This window comes from Suricata suricatta, chromosome 14, assembly GCF_006229205.1.
Source record: "Suricata suricatta isolate VVHF042 chromosome 14, meerkat_22Aug2017_6uvM2_HiC, whole genome shotgun sequence".
Classification (NCBI taxonomy): domain Eukaryota; kingdom Metazoa; phylum Chordata; class Mammalia; order Carnivora; family Herpestidae; genus Suricata; species Suricata suricatta.
The window spans coordinates 52,194,186-52,212,755 of NC_043713.1; the positions used below are offsets into that span (position 1 = coordinate 52,194,186).

General features: G+C 39.6%; 1 protein-coding gene across 12 annotated transcripts in view; it reads right to left on the bottom strand.

Moving 5' to 3' along the window:
• DLGAP1 (DLG associated protein 1) overlaps positions 1–18,570 on the bottom strand; it is an 868,306-nt gene that overhangs the window by 236,836 nt on the left and 612,900 nt on the right. For all 12 annotated transcript variants that reach the window (XM_029921991.1, XM_029921989.1, XM_029921990.1 and 9 more), the window contains one exon: positions 16,474–16,688. In XM_029921991.1, coding sequence (XP_029777851.1) covers positions 16,474–16,688 — 215 coding nt within the window. The remainder of the gene's footprint in view (positions 1–16,473; positions 16,689–18,570) is intronic.

The following is an 18,570-nucleotide window of genomic DNA, read 5'->3' on the forward strand; positions in this document are numbered from 1 at the left end:
CATTTCCCTTTAACAAACGGGGGGAGCTGTGGGGGGACAAATATTATGATGCCTAATATTTAACAGTGTGGTATTTAGAGTCTGCCTATTTTTCCCAGCATTGCTACTTACTGTCTTTGGGTAAGTTACTTAACTTCTCTGTGCCTCAGTTTTCTCACGTGGAAGTGGGTCAAATAAGAGTGCCTTCCTCATAAGAGTGCTCTGAAGATTACATGAGATAATGCCCATGAAGCAAGTCATCCTTCCACACATGGTTTCTTGAACTGTTGTACTCAGAGGCAGACAATGAATCTGCCTGGCAGTATAAATCAAGGAGGAAAATATAGATCAAGGAGGAAAAAAATGAAGAAAGCTCTCTACTGTTAAAGGCTAGTGTGCACAGAAACAGGACATGGTTAACACATTTAGTGGTAGATCAGGTAGGTCACCCTGTACACTATCAGAGGGGTGGGTTTCACCCAGTTTGGTCAAGTGAGTCAAGGAACCCATGTATCCTGAGGTACTAAGACAAAGGGTTTGATCCACTCTAATTCCTGCCCCTCAACCATTGATTTCCTGGAAACATGGGCAAAGATAGTCATTTAGGGTAATAAGTAAAACACTTCACTTCACCAGACCACAGATCAGTCTCGGCTAGTGCCAGTGAAATCTTCCAACAGGGGAGATGAAAGCATGAGATGTGGGTAAAGGATAGAGACAGGATTTCCAGGGAAGACATATACATTCTCAGCCACAGAGGTCCACATGGGGAAGGCTTGCTAGAAGCAGATTGCTCCTTCTGCTAAGGAGCCCTTCAGGTCACCTAGGGAAGTAGCTTCTATTTGGAGCCTGGGACCAGGGATGTGTCTACAGGGATCAAAGGTCAAGGGCAAAGTAGAAGAAAAACATAGCCCAGGACTGACTTGGGAAGGAAAAAGAATCTCAGAAGGCCTGGCTGGTTGGCACATTGTGGGTAGCTGAGTAAACTATTCTCTGTAAGGGCACCTGGGTGGCTCAGTTGGTTAAGTGTCCGACTTCACCTCAGGTCATGATCTCGCAGTTCATGAGTTTGAGCCCCGCAATGGGGTCTGCACTGACAGCTCAGGGCCTGGAGCCTGCTTCAGATTCTGTATCTCCCCCTCTCTCTGTTCCTCTTCTGCTCACACTCTGCCTCTCTGTCTCTCTCAAAAATAAAGAATAAAAAAAAAATTAAAAAACTTATTCTCTGTAAATGTATCTGTTTTTATTGTTTTCCAGTTGTCTTTCTTTTTTTTCCTTGAGGTTTATTTTTATGTAAAATTTGTATCTTGTATATAGGACACACTAAATACATGCCTACTGAATAAAGCATTTCAGATCAGGTGCTTCATATTTGTTAGCTCACTGAATTCTCACAATATTTATTTAATTCTAGATAACTAGAACTATTTTAAAAATGAGGAAGAAACCTCACAAAACCTCACAAAGCAGGAACGACAAAAGCCACACTCAGAGAAGTTAAGTAACTTATCTAAGGTTGCAAAGTGGTGAAGTCCAGACCTGTCCTCAGAGCTGCCTTTTCTCATTCTTTTGGGCTGCCTCTGTATCAGCAGCTCTGTGACCTGACTATCTGGTGGGTTCTTGATGCTGGGAAAGGGAAGCAGGTGGGAGTGGGGGCTGGTGGGGGGGAGTGATGGCTAAGCGTGCTGTCCCTGCTGGTGTTTCTTCACTGCATTTCTCTGGTTCCTGCCATTATTCCATCTCTCGCCGTATCGAGGCCAGCCAGCAGGCTCAAATGGCAAATGTTATATGTTCGTTGTTTTATCACGTCTTTTAAAAAGTGTTTTTTTTTCTTTGAGGCAGAACAAAAAAGCATTATTAATAGATTTAAATTGTCATTTAGCTTTAATGACGTGAAGTGACCACCGGGGTACTAGAAATGATGATGGGAGCCAGACAGAGGCTCAGCAAGCTGTTTTCCACAATACTCAGCTCAACTACTTAAAGTGTAGGTGGTTGCCATAGTAACTACTTAAATAAACTCAGGGACGGTCCAGGGGGGTCAAGCAGCATAAGCATTTAATGGATTTACCTTATTTTGCAAAAACAAAACAGAATGTGAAAACCTAAGATTCCGCCCGCGGGGGTGGGGGGGGGGTGGGGGGCGCGTCACTTTACCTTCCTGCTAATAACTTCCTCTCCCTAAGATGATTGCTTTTTTCTTTTTTTTCCAAGACAGCCAGGGAAAGAAGTATAGGAAGATTTTAATCTGTTTTCTAAATAGCTCAGTGGATCTCACAATATTCAAAAAGGAAAATAAGCTGGAAAGTTCTAGTTATGGATCAAATAAAACAGAAAAACAACCAAAAATTCACTTATTTTTACAATGGCCCCCTGGATTGTTTGTGCAGTGGTGGATTGTTTATATTCACCTGCTGATTAGCATGGGCTTAGAACACAGTGCTGTCTGCAAGGAATTGAAAAGCGGGGCTTTGTGATTTTTATTCGATTTTGAGGGCTGGGAACATTTCCCTTTATATCATGTCTTGTGTTTCAGCTCCATTCTCTTCAAGTGATCAAGTGCTTTGCTTTCCTTCATGTTTATGGAAAGTACTTCCAAATTCTTACTCTTTCCTGCCCTTTTGCCCAAGAGTTAGAATCCGATGATCATGTTGATAGGTTGTAAATATCTCTTTTTCTCATCACTAAGCCTTTTTGCCTTCTTTGCCTTTGCATAAAGAATATTCTCCATGCAAAGAGGGAAGCGGTTACCTAAGTTATTGTATACCCATATGATGGTATACTTTGCAGTTGCTAAGAAGATTTCTCAAAAAAGTTCATCTATGTGCACTTACATAAAATAATGTTTAGGAAATAATTTTAAAGGGTGCCTGGGTGGCTCAGACAGCTAAATGTCCAACTCTTGATTTCAGCTCAGGTCATGATCTCACAGTTTGTGGGATCCAGCCCTGCGTCAGGCTCTGCACATCCAAGTGCACATCCAAGTGCAGAGCCTGCTTGGGTTTCTCTCTCTCCTTCTCTCTCTTCCCCTCCCATGCACTCTCTCTCCCTCTGTCTCCCAGTAAATAAACTTAAAAAAATTTTAAGTGAAAAGGGAAAATTGAGGAATCATGCACATAAAGTATAGACATGTGTATATATAACGTCTGCATAGACTATTTAGAAAGGATACACAAAAATTAGTTATAATTCTTTCCTCTAAGGGGTAAAAAGGAATGGAGAGGGAGGAATTCTTTTACATATTATTAAAATACTCATTGGTGCTGCTGAAATTCTTGAGTATTATTTGTATGATAATAGAAATGGAAATTTTCCAATTATTCCTAAATAGAAAAGAGATGTGTGTAGGTGTGAAATCTGTCGTGTTGTAGAGTATCACCACAACATACAAGAGGACACAACAATAAGGGGTGTGACCCATTCTTGGTTGATTTTTAATTTTTGGTACTTGTATCTACATACGTGCATACTGCCCCTTCCTGGTATCATCCTAGTCTACACTTCTAGTGCTTCATGCTGGACCCATGTGACTTTCCTTGGGCTCATTCACTTGATTTCAAATTGTCTGTCTCCAACTTGGCTCTTGCATTCATAGGCGTGTAGTATAGTGGTTAATGACGCAGGCTCTCAATTTAAATCCTGGCTGTGGCTCTTTTGACTCTGTGACCTTTGGTAAGTCAATCAACCTCCTGTGTCCCAGTTGCCTCCTCATATAATTCAGGATGACAATAATTCCTGTCTTGAGGTACCACTAGAATTTCTGTATGTACTGCCATTTAGGAAGTGCTTCTAGATGTTAGTCATTATTCTTTGAGGAGATTTTTGATGTTGTTAAATTAGCTACACAGCAATCGGGGAAAATCCCAAAGAAACTAAAAGAAGACAAATAGAGAAAAGCAAAAGAAAGGGGAACAAATTACCCCTAAAGGCTCTTCAGAGAAAGAATGACTATTGAGACATTAGAGAACATCCTTCCAATGTAGATCCCTATGCAAATAATGTAGAACATTCTCTCATCTAAATGGGAGAAAAGGTCTCCTGTAATTGGCTTTTTATTCCACGCCAGGCCGCCCATCATTCTAAAACAACAAAGACATTATTTTCCTACTCTGTCATCAACGACTCCCTATCACTGGATTAAAGCAAAGCTAATTCTCTGATTTAAGGATCTTGCTTATAAGTCTTCCCTTTCTCTCCAAGATAGTTTCCTGTTTTTAAATACTCCTTCTCCTATGTCAGTCAGCTTTCCTTTGGTTCCTTTCTGTTCAGACACATTCCTGACCCCCCAGTCTCTTGCCTCTGAGTAATTATTCAAATTCCAGGCTGAATTCTTTCTCTTTCATGAAGCCATCCCTTGTGGTTTCTACCATAATAACTTTCTATTTTCTGAGCAATTACAGCACTTTTAGTCTGAGGTAACATACATAATGTTATTTTGAAACTTACAAATAATTATACAAAATTGTTTTCTTTGTTTTGGTGACACTTAATCATATATTTGCAGTGGAGATAGAGCATTTATATTTCTCTTATTTTCCTCAGGGATTGCAGCAGCTTGAAAGCTTTTATTTATCTGGGAAGAATTCTTAGTTGTGAATGAGAAGACTTGGATCTTAAAATTTGCCCAATAGTTTGAGCAAGTCACCGATCTTCTCTGGACCTCTACCATCTCATTTGAAATATAACTGGGTTGGAGTAATCTCTGAGATTCATTCTGGTTTTGCTTCTAAGATTTTTCTTTCGTCCTGTCTCTGAAGGGTGGCTACTTAGAGATAATGTGCAGTAGCATACAGGTAAATGCTTAAAAATGAGCTCCCTGGGAAGAAAAAATCTCTGCTTTGTAGGATTTCTTGATTTCTGTGGTGTAAACAGTCCCATTGTGGACAATGTCAGGTTACCATAGTGACATGAATGAGATTGAGTTGAGGGTGCATGCCATTGACTCTCACAGGCAAACTGGACAAGCCAGTATCACAAGTGGTTCCTTTTCAGTGAAGATGGGCATTTGTCTCGGCCTTGAAGAACATGGCTATTTTAAATCTCAGCTTCTCTTACTCTAACATCTTGACACTACCTTTCTTTGAATAGAAGGAAACAAGGGAAACAACACAAGAAAGTGGTTTTATCTTGATCTTTTAATTTCAGCCTCTCCAAACACGAACTCTAGGATCAGGCCAGTCTCCTCAGGTGCCCAAACACACAGCACACTGTCCATCTCTCTTGAAGTCTGGTCCAGGGATGATACTACTGAGGTGGTGGCAATTTCATATGCAGGTGGTAACCTGGATCTATGCCTAGAGCTCTCAGCTCTGTTTCTTCTGGGAAAGAGAAGCTGTCCAAAGAAGTAAAGGAAGTTTCTGAGCTGGAAGCCAGGAACAATGTGCAGATGGTGAAGACAGTCTTACTTGGGGAAAAGTCCCCAGAGCTCCACAAGACAGTGGGAGGATGAAAGATGGAGTGGAAAGCAGACAGCTGGAGCCTAAGATCCAAGACCAAGCTGGGCTCTATCTTCTGAGGCTCACAACTATGGGGAACCCTTGGTTTATCAGTAAAACGTTGGTGACAATCAATTCTCAATTCCTCCTGACACCATTGGGAGGATCAAATGAGATATACTGAAAAAACTTGATAAACTGTTATTTATGATTTTTACCTTGAAAGGTAGGCTTGAAAGAAAATGTAAATGTTATTCGTTATCAGGATAGATGATCAAATATATTTCTTCTTCATTGGTTTATTTGGGTGCCAAATCAATTTGAAATAATGCTAGCCAGGTAAGGTGATTATTGTAGAGAATCCCTCTCCAGTTCTAAAAGGACTAGTTAATGTTGGTCTTGGCCTCTCCCCTCCTCCCCACTGGATTAGAATGAACAGGGATTCCCCCAATACACTAACAGAAATATGCTAATGTTCAGAGGGGATGACACTACTAGGATGGCTGCACAGATATTTTTAACATGCTAATGTGTACCTGCCAGACTGAGCTCCCAGCCTCCAGGTGGGCTGCTGATACTAAGGTGGGTTGAGAAGGAACAGGCAGCTGTGTAGAGAGCCGCACATTCAGAAGCATGGAAAGGGTAAAGAGTCTGAGCAAGCACAGGCATAGCCAAAGGGTGGCAGGCGGGTATTAGGTGATAATTCAACTCAACAACGATGGGGTAAAGCCACTCTGGGAAGCTACTGATCAAGGCATCTGAGGCATAGAGGGATTGTTTAATGGTATGTTAACATTCATTCAGAACCTCTAGGGGCTGACCCAGGGCTTTGCCAACATTACTTCAGACAGCATTTGATGTGGGCACAGAGAATACAAAAGTATCTGTAAGAAGGCTACAACTACCTTGAGAAATGTTTGAACACAGTGCTCCAGGAATTCTTAGGAGGCAGAAATAATAGCTAACAAAAAGAGGCTCAATTTGAGAGGAAGATGGAAAAGAATGAGGAGTTTTTTCCTACTCTTCTTTCCCATTAGATTGTAAGTTCTATTATACTAGGAATCCTGGATACTAATGTATCCCAATGCTTAGCACATAGTAAGTGGCCAAAAATAATAATAAATGGTAATAGCTAACACGTATGGAGCGCTTACCATGTGCTGGGCACTGTCCGAAGTGTTCTGCGTATGTTACCTTATTGATTCTTTACAATTACATTTGAGGTAGGAAGTATTATCATCCCTGTATACCTGATATGGAAATGAGTCACAGATGGTTAGTTGATTTTCCCATAGTAACACATCTAGTAGTGACAGTGCTATGATTTTGAAGCCAGGTCACCTCACCTCAGAGCCTGTGCTCTTCAGCAATATACTGCATTAACTGAATGAATAAATGAAGAGGAGATGGCTTTCATGTGAAATAGGGTGGGGAACAGTATAAACAAAGACCTTGAGGTACCATTACTACTGTCTATTATATATACCCAGCTCTCCATTTTCTTGGCACATAGTAGTATTGAACTTCTCTGTCTCTGAAACAGGTGTGGTCATCTGGATGGCTTTAGCAGTAAAATGTGAGCAAAAATGATGTGTATTAATTCTAGGAAAGAGTGCTCAATTAAGTACTTTCCCTTTTTCTGATTTGGTGGCCATCGAAGCACCTATTGAGATATACTCTCTGTCTTTCTGGACATCTGAGTGACTGAAATGAGCAGAGCCTCCTGACATTCACAATGGACACATACTGTGAGCAGGAAACAAACTTGAAATTTGAGGATTATTAGCAGAGCATAACCTAGACTCTCCTAGGTTACATAAATTGGTACCAGAAATGGGGTACCCCTTTCGTAGCAAGAACAGAATATTCTAAAATATCTGAGTATAGCTTCAGAAATTGGTAGCAAGCAGATGAGTAACTATAGAGGCTGGGAACCATACTGAAGTAGGTTATGCAGTGTTGAATTATTTGGTAAACTGTTGTCTGCAACAACCTGGAAGGTAGATGATATAGTAAATGAACTCATAACTCTAGGGGAGGTAGGTACAAGACACAATGTCAATAGCATGTGTTGGTTGCTGTTGGCAGCCTTCAACAGCATATTATGCAGCTTGAAATAAGCTCAGAAAAGAATTGGTTAGATTGTAAGTAATGAAGAAAGGAAATAAGGAGAGACTAGAGATGTGAAGACTTGAAGGATTGGAAGAAGTGACTGATTTCAACTCCATTTGTAAAAGGTAAACCTGAGGAGGTCTTTGAGTGATAAAAATGACCACTTATGACAAGGTTCAAATCAAGGATGTGGCTACCTCACCTTATTATTAAAGCCTCTGAGTAGAGTAAGAGCATTTAGAACAAATATACAATTAGGTAAATACTCTGATAAGACAAATGATCCAGAGGAATGCAGCTCATGCATTTGTAGGCTGAGAGTATTTTAGAGGCATGGGCGTGGGAAGGCAAACAAATAGAACAAAAATGATCGTTGTAACTAGAAGAGTTCTGTGAGTATGATAATTGTTACATGCAACTCACCCAAATCCATAGATAAGAAGCTGACTACAGTCTTGAGAGAGCTGTACTGCAATTAAAAGGTGTAGTAACAAGGGGAGTCCTAAAATATCTCCTGGGCTCCAAGGAGCACATGTTCTCAGCTGTATATGGTCAGAGGAGATACTAGAAATGAAAGACTCTCCCAGAGCAGGGAGCTGGGAAACATGGAGAACAATGTACAAGGAAGTTGCTTCCAGGGAGCAGACTTAAAGCCTAATCAAGAAACCTTGCCTCCCCCAGGGTAGGGAGCCTGAACATCTTCCTCAATGGGATTGTAGAATTGCTAAGAACCAGTGACTACTGTTGTCTCTCTACTTCTTCTCCCATCTTCTTTTTGAATGGGAGTCTTATGGGGGATGTTTTGATTTTGTTCCATCATTTTTAGTGGCATGTGGGGGGCAGGTTATTCTCACTTAGAGTCTCAGGTCTCCAAGTGTGGGGAAGCAATATATCTGGACCAGATGTAGATATTACAGTTCATTCTTTGTTCTGCAGACAAGAATTCATCATCCACAGATCATAAACTTCAACGTTTAAGATAGGACCAGGATTTGGGTTTTCTGCTTTTAATGGTGGTGATAGGACACAAATATATTTTGCTTGCAGGAAAGAGAGAGAGAGAGAGCACCAAACATTTGGTCTCAGAAGGATAGAATTTAGTACTTCAGTAATCATTAGTGCTGCTTATCATACAGTTTTGTGTGTTCAAGTCCTGGGCACATGTTAAGATTGCCTTCTCTGTCCTCTTTGGAGATAGATATTGTTGTGCCACTAACTTTTGCCTATGAAATGGGAATGAAGGTGATGAGTCTCACTTGAGGGTGGAAACATTAAAATTCTGTGCTCTTGCCCTGTCTTGAGGATTTTGGAAATCTTTGTTGATATAGCGTATCTACAACCTGGTGCTTCAGTGATCATGGTGACCAGAGCTCCCCATTGACCCAAGATGGACATGTAGCATGAGCAGGAAATAAATTTTTTGGTTGGAAACCTCTGTGATTTAGGAGTTGAGTTTTACTCCCAGCATAATCTAACCTATTCTGAATAGCATGGGTCAGAAGCTAGCAAAGTAGATCCTAGATCAGTTTGATCAAAGCACAGAATATGTGTAAGGGAACAGCAGAAAAGAAGATCTCCAATGAGAATGGAGTCTTACTGTGTGACATTGAAGGCTGTTGAGGACTAAGTACACACACAGTGGGATTCAGAGATGATGTCTCGGTGACCTGCTAGAAAGTCTGTAGAAGGAATGATGGTCAGGAGAGGCTGATGGCCGCAAGAGAGATGGGTCATTGTGATCATTCAAATGAGGGGAGAAGCCCTAAAGCCTGAAGAGGTGAGAGTGTGAGCTGCAATGTTTCAAGACTGAATTTAGGAAAATGGTAATTCAGGTGACAGAAATGGAAGAGTCAGGAAGAGCAGTGATGTACTCAGGTAGGAGTGAATTATTATTATTTGGCCTAGAAATCTCATCTTGCATGCCTCACTTAAAAGTGCAATATGAATATACATGATAAGAACATGGCGCTGGTCTTTGGCTGAAGTCTTGGATTCCACAGGCTGGGAAAATCTCACGCAGACGTTCTGTCCATTCCACCCAAGTTGGCGGGATTAACAAAGCTCTCAGAAAAGGACAGCTCAGGTTGTTTTAAAAGGTGCTTGGAAAAATTTCTCTTCAAATCCCCAATTAGTTTATTCCACGATTAATAACTTTGCGATTAGAAGTTTCTCCTTTCAGCTAACCTAAGTTCCTTGGGCTGTAGTTTTGATGTCATTTCCTCTTATTTACATACAGGAATGCCAGTGGTTCTGCTATCCCATATGCATTCTCTGTGAAGATACATTTATTTAAGGCTCACACTTCCAAAAAGGATTAGAGGCAGCTCCTAATATGTCTGCCTACGCTTCCTTTAAAGTAGTTTTCCTCTTTCCTTCACAAGTGTGCTGCCGTTGAAGATGCACCAGGAGGATTTCTTTAATGATATGAAATGAAAGCAAAATTAATAACATGGACTATGCTGATACAATAGTAATCTGCAATGAAGAGGAAAAAAACTACTCTCCCCATGTCAAGTAGACTTTTATGACCAGAAAAAATTCTGAACAAAATGATAAACTTGAATACCTTTGGCTTCTGAATTTTAAGTTTGTTTCTTCTCTGTAGTGCCTTCTTTCACCATTCTTAGATTCTAGGGCACATGTATGTACTCTAGAATATCTTTTATCTCTAAAAATGCGTGTATTTATATAAATATGTTTATAAAATATGTCTTTATATAAATATATATTTATAAACATATATATTTTTCCACTTGACTATGGAAAACCACATTTTAGTAAAGCATTTAATAAATAAATGTGTTGAAACCAACGTATAAATGTCTCTCACAGGACTTTAATATTAAAGGTCCTAAAAAAAATGAGTGATTACATGAATACCATTTTTGATTATAATTAGGGTATTCTCTATTACCTGGTTGTCTGTGCTTTAACAGGGAATGTAGATATTAAATTGAAGGCATGGTAGCCAGCAGACAGGGAGCATAAAGGATTTTAAATCTCTCTATAAACAGAAGTCTTCCTGGGAGGCCAGTGTATAGCATTTTCTATCAGTTCTTCCTAAGGGGACTGGAGAATTCATTTCCAGAACCCTTTTCTGGGGTCTTCCCCTGCTTACATTTCTCCCGTCTTTGGTGCCTTGCCTGGTCATGAGAAGATAGCTCTGGTGATATATCGTACAGCCACGGAAAAGAGAGAGGTACACGGTTTGTTATTACACTAGTCCTGATGGAGCTGGACCTAGCCTCCTCAAAGCCTATCCCTTCTCCCTTGAATCTCAGGCATCAGACAACGCCTCATTTGTCTCTGATCCATTGGTCAGTTGGTCCTTCCTTCCTTTACCCCAAGGCAAGGCTGAGTCAAAATGTTCTCTTTCTAAGATGTATCTGAATTTCTTTTCATTCACCTCCCTCAGAGATACTCAAGGAGTTCTTTCCTCTCTGGGGTCATGATCCTTGTAGGACAATCCAATCTATGCAAGTGTCCTTCCCAAACAGGTTTTTCTAAAGAGCAATTATATCCCAAGAGACCAGGATATGGTACAGACAACAGTTCTCAACACACGCCCATCCAATTTGTAGGGAAATATTTATACTTCAAAGAGGGACTGATTTTTCTTAACCTGGGCATGGTGATCTGGGCTGAATATAATAGGCAATTTCTTGTACCAGCTACTGTCTGTTCTGTTTTTCCACAAGGCTTATTTCTAGCAAGGGGTTGAAAGGTATTAAGATAATTTCTCTATGATCAAGTGAATAAGATTTAGCTTTAAACTTTTTCCATTTCTAATTATTGGGGATGGTGGGTGGGTAAGGGAGTTGGGAGGATAGAATGTAATAGAAGAAAGTATTATGGTCAGGAAAGGACTGGGAAACTATCTTGAGTTCATATTGCTGAATTATATTCACAATATTGTAGTATTGGGTTGGATTCTGTTCTGTCTTCTATTGTAAAGAATATCTGTTTTTATATGTTGAGTTATACCAGCGGTCAGGCAGGAGAGGAATGTCAAAGCATTTGGGAAAACAGACAACAAAGGAAAACAGAGACATTTCATACCACTTAGGACAGAGATGGGATGATATATATGGTTATGCTCTTAAACATGGCTCACATCCTTAGGAAAAAAGCCTCAATGCTCTCATGTTCATATGCCCTAGGTCCCCTTTTTCTGGGGAGAGAAGGCACTGAGAAACCACAGGTGGGCAGAAAGGGCTTTTGGAATGTGAGAAACCAGCAGAGGACATAGTGTGTCTAGAGAGAAAAAAGGGAGCAAGAAGTTTATACAAAGATAAACAAAAACAGAGACTCTAGCAAAAAGCTAGTTTTGGGTTCCTGCAATAACATTGATACATTTGAAATTTCCAGAATTATAGTTGTAGGAGAACCTTCCATCTATCTCTTCTCAAATTATTTTATTTACCAATACTGATCCTTTTGTCTTTAAACTGTGAGCTCTCAGTTCTTCTGTGCCTCATCCTTACAATTACATACAATAGTGTGGGAGGATCTCTCAGAGACCCTGTGAGTGAGAGACAGCACTTCGTGGCATCATCAATCAATGAGAAGTGAGCGCTAGAGAAGGGCTGTGTTGAGAAGGGTTCTGAAGCCCCATCTGTTCAGCAGGGAGGGTACTGGGATCCATTAATGCCGGGATTGGGTAATGCCGTCTGCCATGGGTCTGGGGGTTAAGGGGGGGTGTAAGAGACTATTTCCTCCAGGAGAAAAGTTTTCTCAGTGCTTGGATGAAGGGATAAAGAAGTATGAAGAAATTTTGAGGTGTTATTTGCAAAGATTAACGGACAGTTTAATTTAAATACAGAATATTTTACATAGCAGCTTTTTAGAAAGTTCTTTCTAGAAAATATTGGGGGAGGGGGGAAGTCCAAGATGGGATTTGGCCATAATTTTTTAAACTAAGGCAGTAGTTTCAATGCTAAAATAAATAGCAAGTTATAACAAATCCAAGTAAAGAACTTAAGTTCATTAGAGTCAAGCTGTTGTGACATACTTTCAGCGAATTCTGGCCCCCAAACTTCTCCCCAACTTGCCTGAAAATTTACTCTTAAGCATTGAGAAGTTATTATTTGAAAATAGTCGTATTATTAGGTAATAATCCATTTCAAGTTCATTGTTAGGTAATAACAAAAGAAGAAGGGAAAGCTTGTGGTGAGGTGAAGGGGTTTGTTACTGGCTGTGGAAGGAGACAAGAGAGTGAAAAAAATAATGATCCTCAGTGAGTAGCTACAGGAATTTTGTAGCCTAAAGATGGAGTTCACTGTCTCAAACCTGCTCATGACTCTAGAGTGTCCCACTGACCTTAGGACACAATAACACTGAGTGGGTGATGAAAAGAACCCTCACAAATAAACCCTCAAGATGCCTTTAAAAAATAGAAAAGAGAAAAACAATGTAAGAAAGTATAGGAGTGCTTTCTCTCCAACATTTCTGACAGAAGATAGGAGTTGAAAACCTCCAACAAAATGTTGCCCCAGTCTCACTTGGCTAATTTTAGTCATCTTGGTTCATGGCTATGATTCATCCATAAAGCTGTGAATTGCTGAGGAGGAAGGAGGAAAAAAAATGACTTAAATGTCAAAGAAGTAAGAACAAAAATATAGTTTTCTTTTTTGGGGAACTAGAATTCCAGGATATAGGGATCTTTTTTTCTCATGAGGGACTGAATGCTTCAAACTTCTAGAGAAATAATGGTCTTGAGTCAAAACATCATTAAGGAATAAAAGATAGCATTGATTATAAGTCATGTCATGTTTGAATTTTTGTCTCCATAGTGCATTTCCCTTGTCTTCTTGTGTGCCTGCAACACCATTAAACTAGCACTCACTAGGAATCATCTGTAGTTGCGTATGACAGAAGCCTAGTATGTAGACTGTAATGAGGAATGGAATCCCTAAACCAGGTGAGAGAGGAATGAAAGGAGATGAACAGAACTATGAGAAATAAGCCTAGGGAATGGGATAGTTGGGAAGAGAAGAAAGGCATGTTTGAATGACGGTCAGATATTGTCTTGCTTGCTAAAGAATAGAGACAGTTTGGTGAAATTCCATCTTGGGTAAGGAAAAATGTTTCTCAGTTTATTAGGGGTCCCTTAGTAAATTGGTTACCATGTTGAATTTCCATGGGTTTGGAGGAAGGGAATAGTCAGTAACTCAACTCAGCTCAATAACTGATTTCACTGTCTGAAGTAGTTGACCTTCTCCACCTACAGTTTAGCCACTCTCCATGTTTGTCTTTTTCTTAAAACTCTTAAAAATGCTCCTCTTAAAACTTCCAAGAAGTCAAAGAAGTATATGAGGATTGTAAAAATAGGGCCCCAGGCTTGAAAGGTAGGTGATATCATGTAGGAAGCAAGATGAACAAGGAAGAGTTCCAATGACTTCAGAGCTATCGCCCACAGCCCTTGAAGCTGGGAGGAGACTGGCCCAGGGCACACTTGTGATGGTTTCTGCACCTACCTCCCTGTCCTCAGCTTCCTCAGGGCACTCTCCTCACCTCGCTATGCTCTGCTCCTTTCAATTCTCCTCATATCTGTGAGAAGCGATCACTCTCTTTACCTGAGACCTAAAATGTCATTCAGGCAATGTACAAATGTATCCCGATAGATAAACTAAAGGAATACTAAGGTTCTGGAAGGGACTCCAGAGGTTGCAGAGTCCCATCGCTTGGTATACATTTGAGGAAACTGAGCTCTTGAAGGTCTAAGTGACTTTTTTGCCCAAAGCATTCCCTCTTTTGCTTCTTCTGGAAGATGTTAATTAGCACCTTGGCTCTAGTGGAGAGATATTTTAAAGTCCATAGAAGATATTTTCCAGAAGTTATCCTTGGCCACCCTCATTTTAAACCACCTTGGCAGACTGCCTTTATAACAAATCCAGGTTCCCGCCCCCCCCCCCCCAGACTGGGTATATTTAATTTTTTGAGCCTCCATGAAGTATGCCAAAGTATAACAAAAACCTGTTCTTATTTTTCATTTCCATTATCAACTTTTACTTTGTGTGGCAGTGTTATGGGTTGAATTACAACCCCCCCCAATAGATATATCAAAGCCATAATTCCCATTACCTGTGAACATGACCTTACTTGGAAATAGAGGTCTTGTGGATTTTGCCAAGTGGAGATGAGGTTTTTAGAAGGGTTCTAATCCAATGTGAGTGGTGTGATGGGAAGAGAGCTTTGTAAAGAAGCACATGAGACAGGGCAGAGCTTGAAGTGCTGTAGCTGGAAGCCAAAGAATGCCAAGGATTGGCAGTTCACAACCATAAGCTGAGGAAGGCAAGGAAGGATTGTTCTCAACAAGTTTCTCAAGGAGCATTGTCTCAAGGAGCATCTCAGGGTCTCACCGAGACCTGGATTTCAGACTTCTAGCATCCAGAAATGTGATGGTACAACTTTTTGTTGTTTCAAGCCACTTTGTTGTGGCAGCCCTAGGAAACTAACACTTGCAGTAATAAAGGCAAAGGCACATGGAGGCTGAAGGAAAGAAAGAAGAGCTTCCTTTCTTGGGTTGGTTTACTAATGTCATTGGAATTAATTTTAAAAAGTTTTTAAGATTATTTATTTTGAGAGAGAGAGAGAGAATGAATGAATGAATGAATGAATGAATGAATGAATGAGGAAGGGGTGGAGAGAGGGAGAAACAGAATCCCAAGCAGGCCCTACACTATCAGCAGAGAGCCTGACGTGGGGTTCAAACTCACGAACCATGAGATCATGCCCTGAACCAAGATCAAGTCAGCCACTTAACCAATGAGCCACTCAGGCACACTGATATTAAATTTATTGAGGTGATCTGGAGAGGTTCTACACAACGCCTTGAAAAAAATTTGTGAGGGGACTCTGCCCACTGTTTTAAGATACAGCGTTAGTTTGCTATTTAAATAAGTATAGTCAGCTATTTTTCAGTGTTTTAGCTTAATAGTCTAGTTTGTTTTCTTTAACCCGTCGGCTTTGATCTTTTTTTATTTATTTCATCTATTAATATTTTATTTTGTCACATATATGAATGCATGAATAGTAGTATGTATTTCCTCAATACGTGGGAAAAAGGCACTTAAAAATACGAATCATCCCATAATATATTTTTCAAATGATAATCCAAGCCTTAAAATATTCCAAGGCTGTGACTTATTTTCCATAAATAATATTAAAAATTAAATGAGGCCTTGTTTAAAATAATTTCCATATTTCTTTTGCAGTGCTGTTCTCTATTTACAAATAGCACAAATAGAGGTAAGGGCTACTTATAATCATATTTTTCAAAGACAAAAGCCATTTTTTTAACATTCAATTTTAGGTAATCACTACACCCAACATAGGGCTTGAACTTGTAACCTCAAGATCAAGAATCACATGCTCCACTGACTGAGCCAGACAGGTGTCCCCCTCAAAACCATTTTTAAGGTCAAACAAATTATATACACTTAGTGTCCAAATTTAAAAACCTATATCAAGAACTTTCACATATCACCCAAATTTTAAGCATAGCCACTTTCTATAAGCTTCTCCGAGATCATCTACTCTATTATATGACTCAATAATCTGAAAAATTCAAGGATCTTATAAGAAAGAGTTGCGCTGCCAATTTAGCAGTTAAGAAAACACCCAAACGTGGAGATACACAGATCTTCTTATAGACCAGAAATCTTAATTCATTTCAGAAGCCATTCTGGATTGTTTCAAACCCTTCATCTTGGGTTTGTGGTTCAGTTTATGATCTATGCAGCACATACCTGGATGCCCACATCTTTGAAGACACTGGTATATACAAGTCAGAACTCATGTCAAAACCAATGGGCCATTCAGTGCATCACACTGCTCCATCTGTAGGGTGCAGTGGGCCCCAGTTACTCTAGAAGTGCCCCAGTCTGACTCTAGGTGACAATACAAGGAGCTGGACTACCCGAAGTGTAGTGTTGGAAACACTTACTTGAGCGTGGTGAGTTCTGTAAGGGAAGGCTGAGTAGCCTTGAGATAGCTTTCCCTTCGTGCAGCAACTTTGGGAGAAGGCTTGGGACTTGTGTCGGAGTCGCCACTGTCTTCATCTCCCATGGCCTTGATGTAGCTGCCACTCCGCATTCTTCGGCACGGAATTTCGTCGTCTTTACTTCGAGGGGTGTACCCTGTCCATTCATCCTGAGGAACCTATTCAGATATAAGACAGATAACTCACTTTTAATAAAATCCTACAGTTTTCTTTCCTTATTTATTTTTTAGTATGATCCAGAATGTGGGTGATACAGATAAATGATCTAAAACTTCAGATGTATGTCTCAATGTTTAAAGCATACTGTGTATTAGGAAAAATTAAAACTATTGGCCTTGATAAGAATTCCAAGAAATAATTCCAGTAAAAATGCTGTTGGAAAGGAGAATCATTTTATTTGAGCTTTTCAAATATTTGTTTTCAATTGTCATTTAAAATTTAAGAATCTTTCAGTTTTATCTCCACTCTCCTCACAGAGTCCATTTCCACTGTCTTGTATCCAATGTCTCTTCTTCCTAAACCAGTTGCACTGACTTTGCAATAACCTATTCTTTTGGAATTTCCCTCTTTATTTGGATCCCGGCTCCATAGATCCATTGAAAGCAGTCTTTAAATGTTTCCAATGATCTCCTCATGAAAGCCAGTGGCATTTTCTTATTTAAAATTTTCCTTGCCCTCTGAATACACATGCACACACGCACGCACGCACACACACACACCCATGCCCCAACCCTGACGAGTTTTTCTACTTACCTAGTAGAGCTACTTATCTGAATTGTTCTTTTCCTCTTGCTCTGCTGATCCTATTCTAAGTCTCCATTTGGGAGTACCACACAAGGTTATGGTCTCAGTACACTGCTCGTTTTTCTTTCTATAATCATTGCCTTTGAGTTCGCAGAGCACTACACTATGTTATAGAAGGCTTCTTTATGACTTTCTCTTCAGTTCCACTTAGATTTTCCATTTCCATATAGACTCAAACTAGGATCTCATTACTCCTCCATTTAGTAAAAGAAATGCACAATGACTACTCTTCCTACCCATTAAGAAGCAACAATCAGCCTTCAGTGTATGGAACAGTACACAGGGGTTAATGAAAAGAAACCAAAGAAGAGGGAGGCTGGTTTTTGCCCTTAACATATTTATAACAGTGATGAGAAGACAGAGTATAAGTGCATTTGGGAACAGTTCCAAATCAACACATCAGCAAGTTTAAGATAAGGTGCCATAAATGAAATATGTCCTAAGGAGACTGATCAGTAATGGTGATGAGGAAGGAGTAGCCAGGAAGGAGTTGTAAGTTTCAATGAGAAGGTTAACAGGCATTTAATATTTTGATGCTATTTATTGATTACCCATCAATAATACAGTGTTTCATTATTAACATTTAACTATGCTGTGCAATTTGCTTATAGGATCTTATTTTATCAACATAACAACTCTATGCAAGTTTTCTTCTGTATTTCCTAGATGAGAAACAAGAAATCAGAGAGCTTAAGGAATTTGCCAAAGAACACACAACACTGGCATTAAAAGCATTTTGGTTTGACTCCAAAGATCAGAATTTACTTAACCTAAATTTTGTGATTAATAACAGATGAATTTTAAATCTGAAGGGTTCATAAAATTGTCCACAATGACACAAACACATATTAGACACAGTTTCTAAATGTTGTAAGTTCTAGGAAGTGAAAATAGATGTTCCATTAAAAAGAGCACTATACTCTGCTCCTTATTATTTATATAATTTGAAAGCTTATATCTAGAAATATCAAACTGAAGAGATGCTGCTATTTATGGACCTGAAAATAGTGGTTTGTGAATTCTGATCCTGAGAACCACCAGTGAAGTTAGGTTAAGCTTCACTATGCAGTTTGTTTATTTTAACAAATTTTTAAGTCATGCTTCCTACGGTGAGGCACTGTTCTAAGTGCTTTATCAATGTTATCTCATTTGATCCACACAGCTGAAGGGTAGTATTATTATAATCCCCAGCTTACAAATAAGGAAACTGACATTATGTAACTGGCCCAAAGTCTT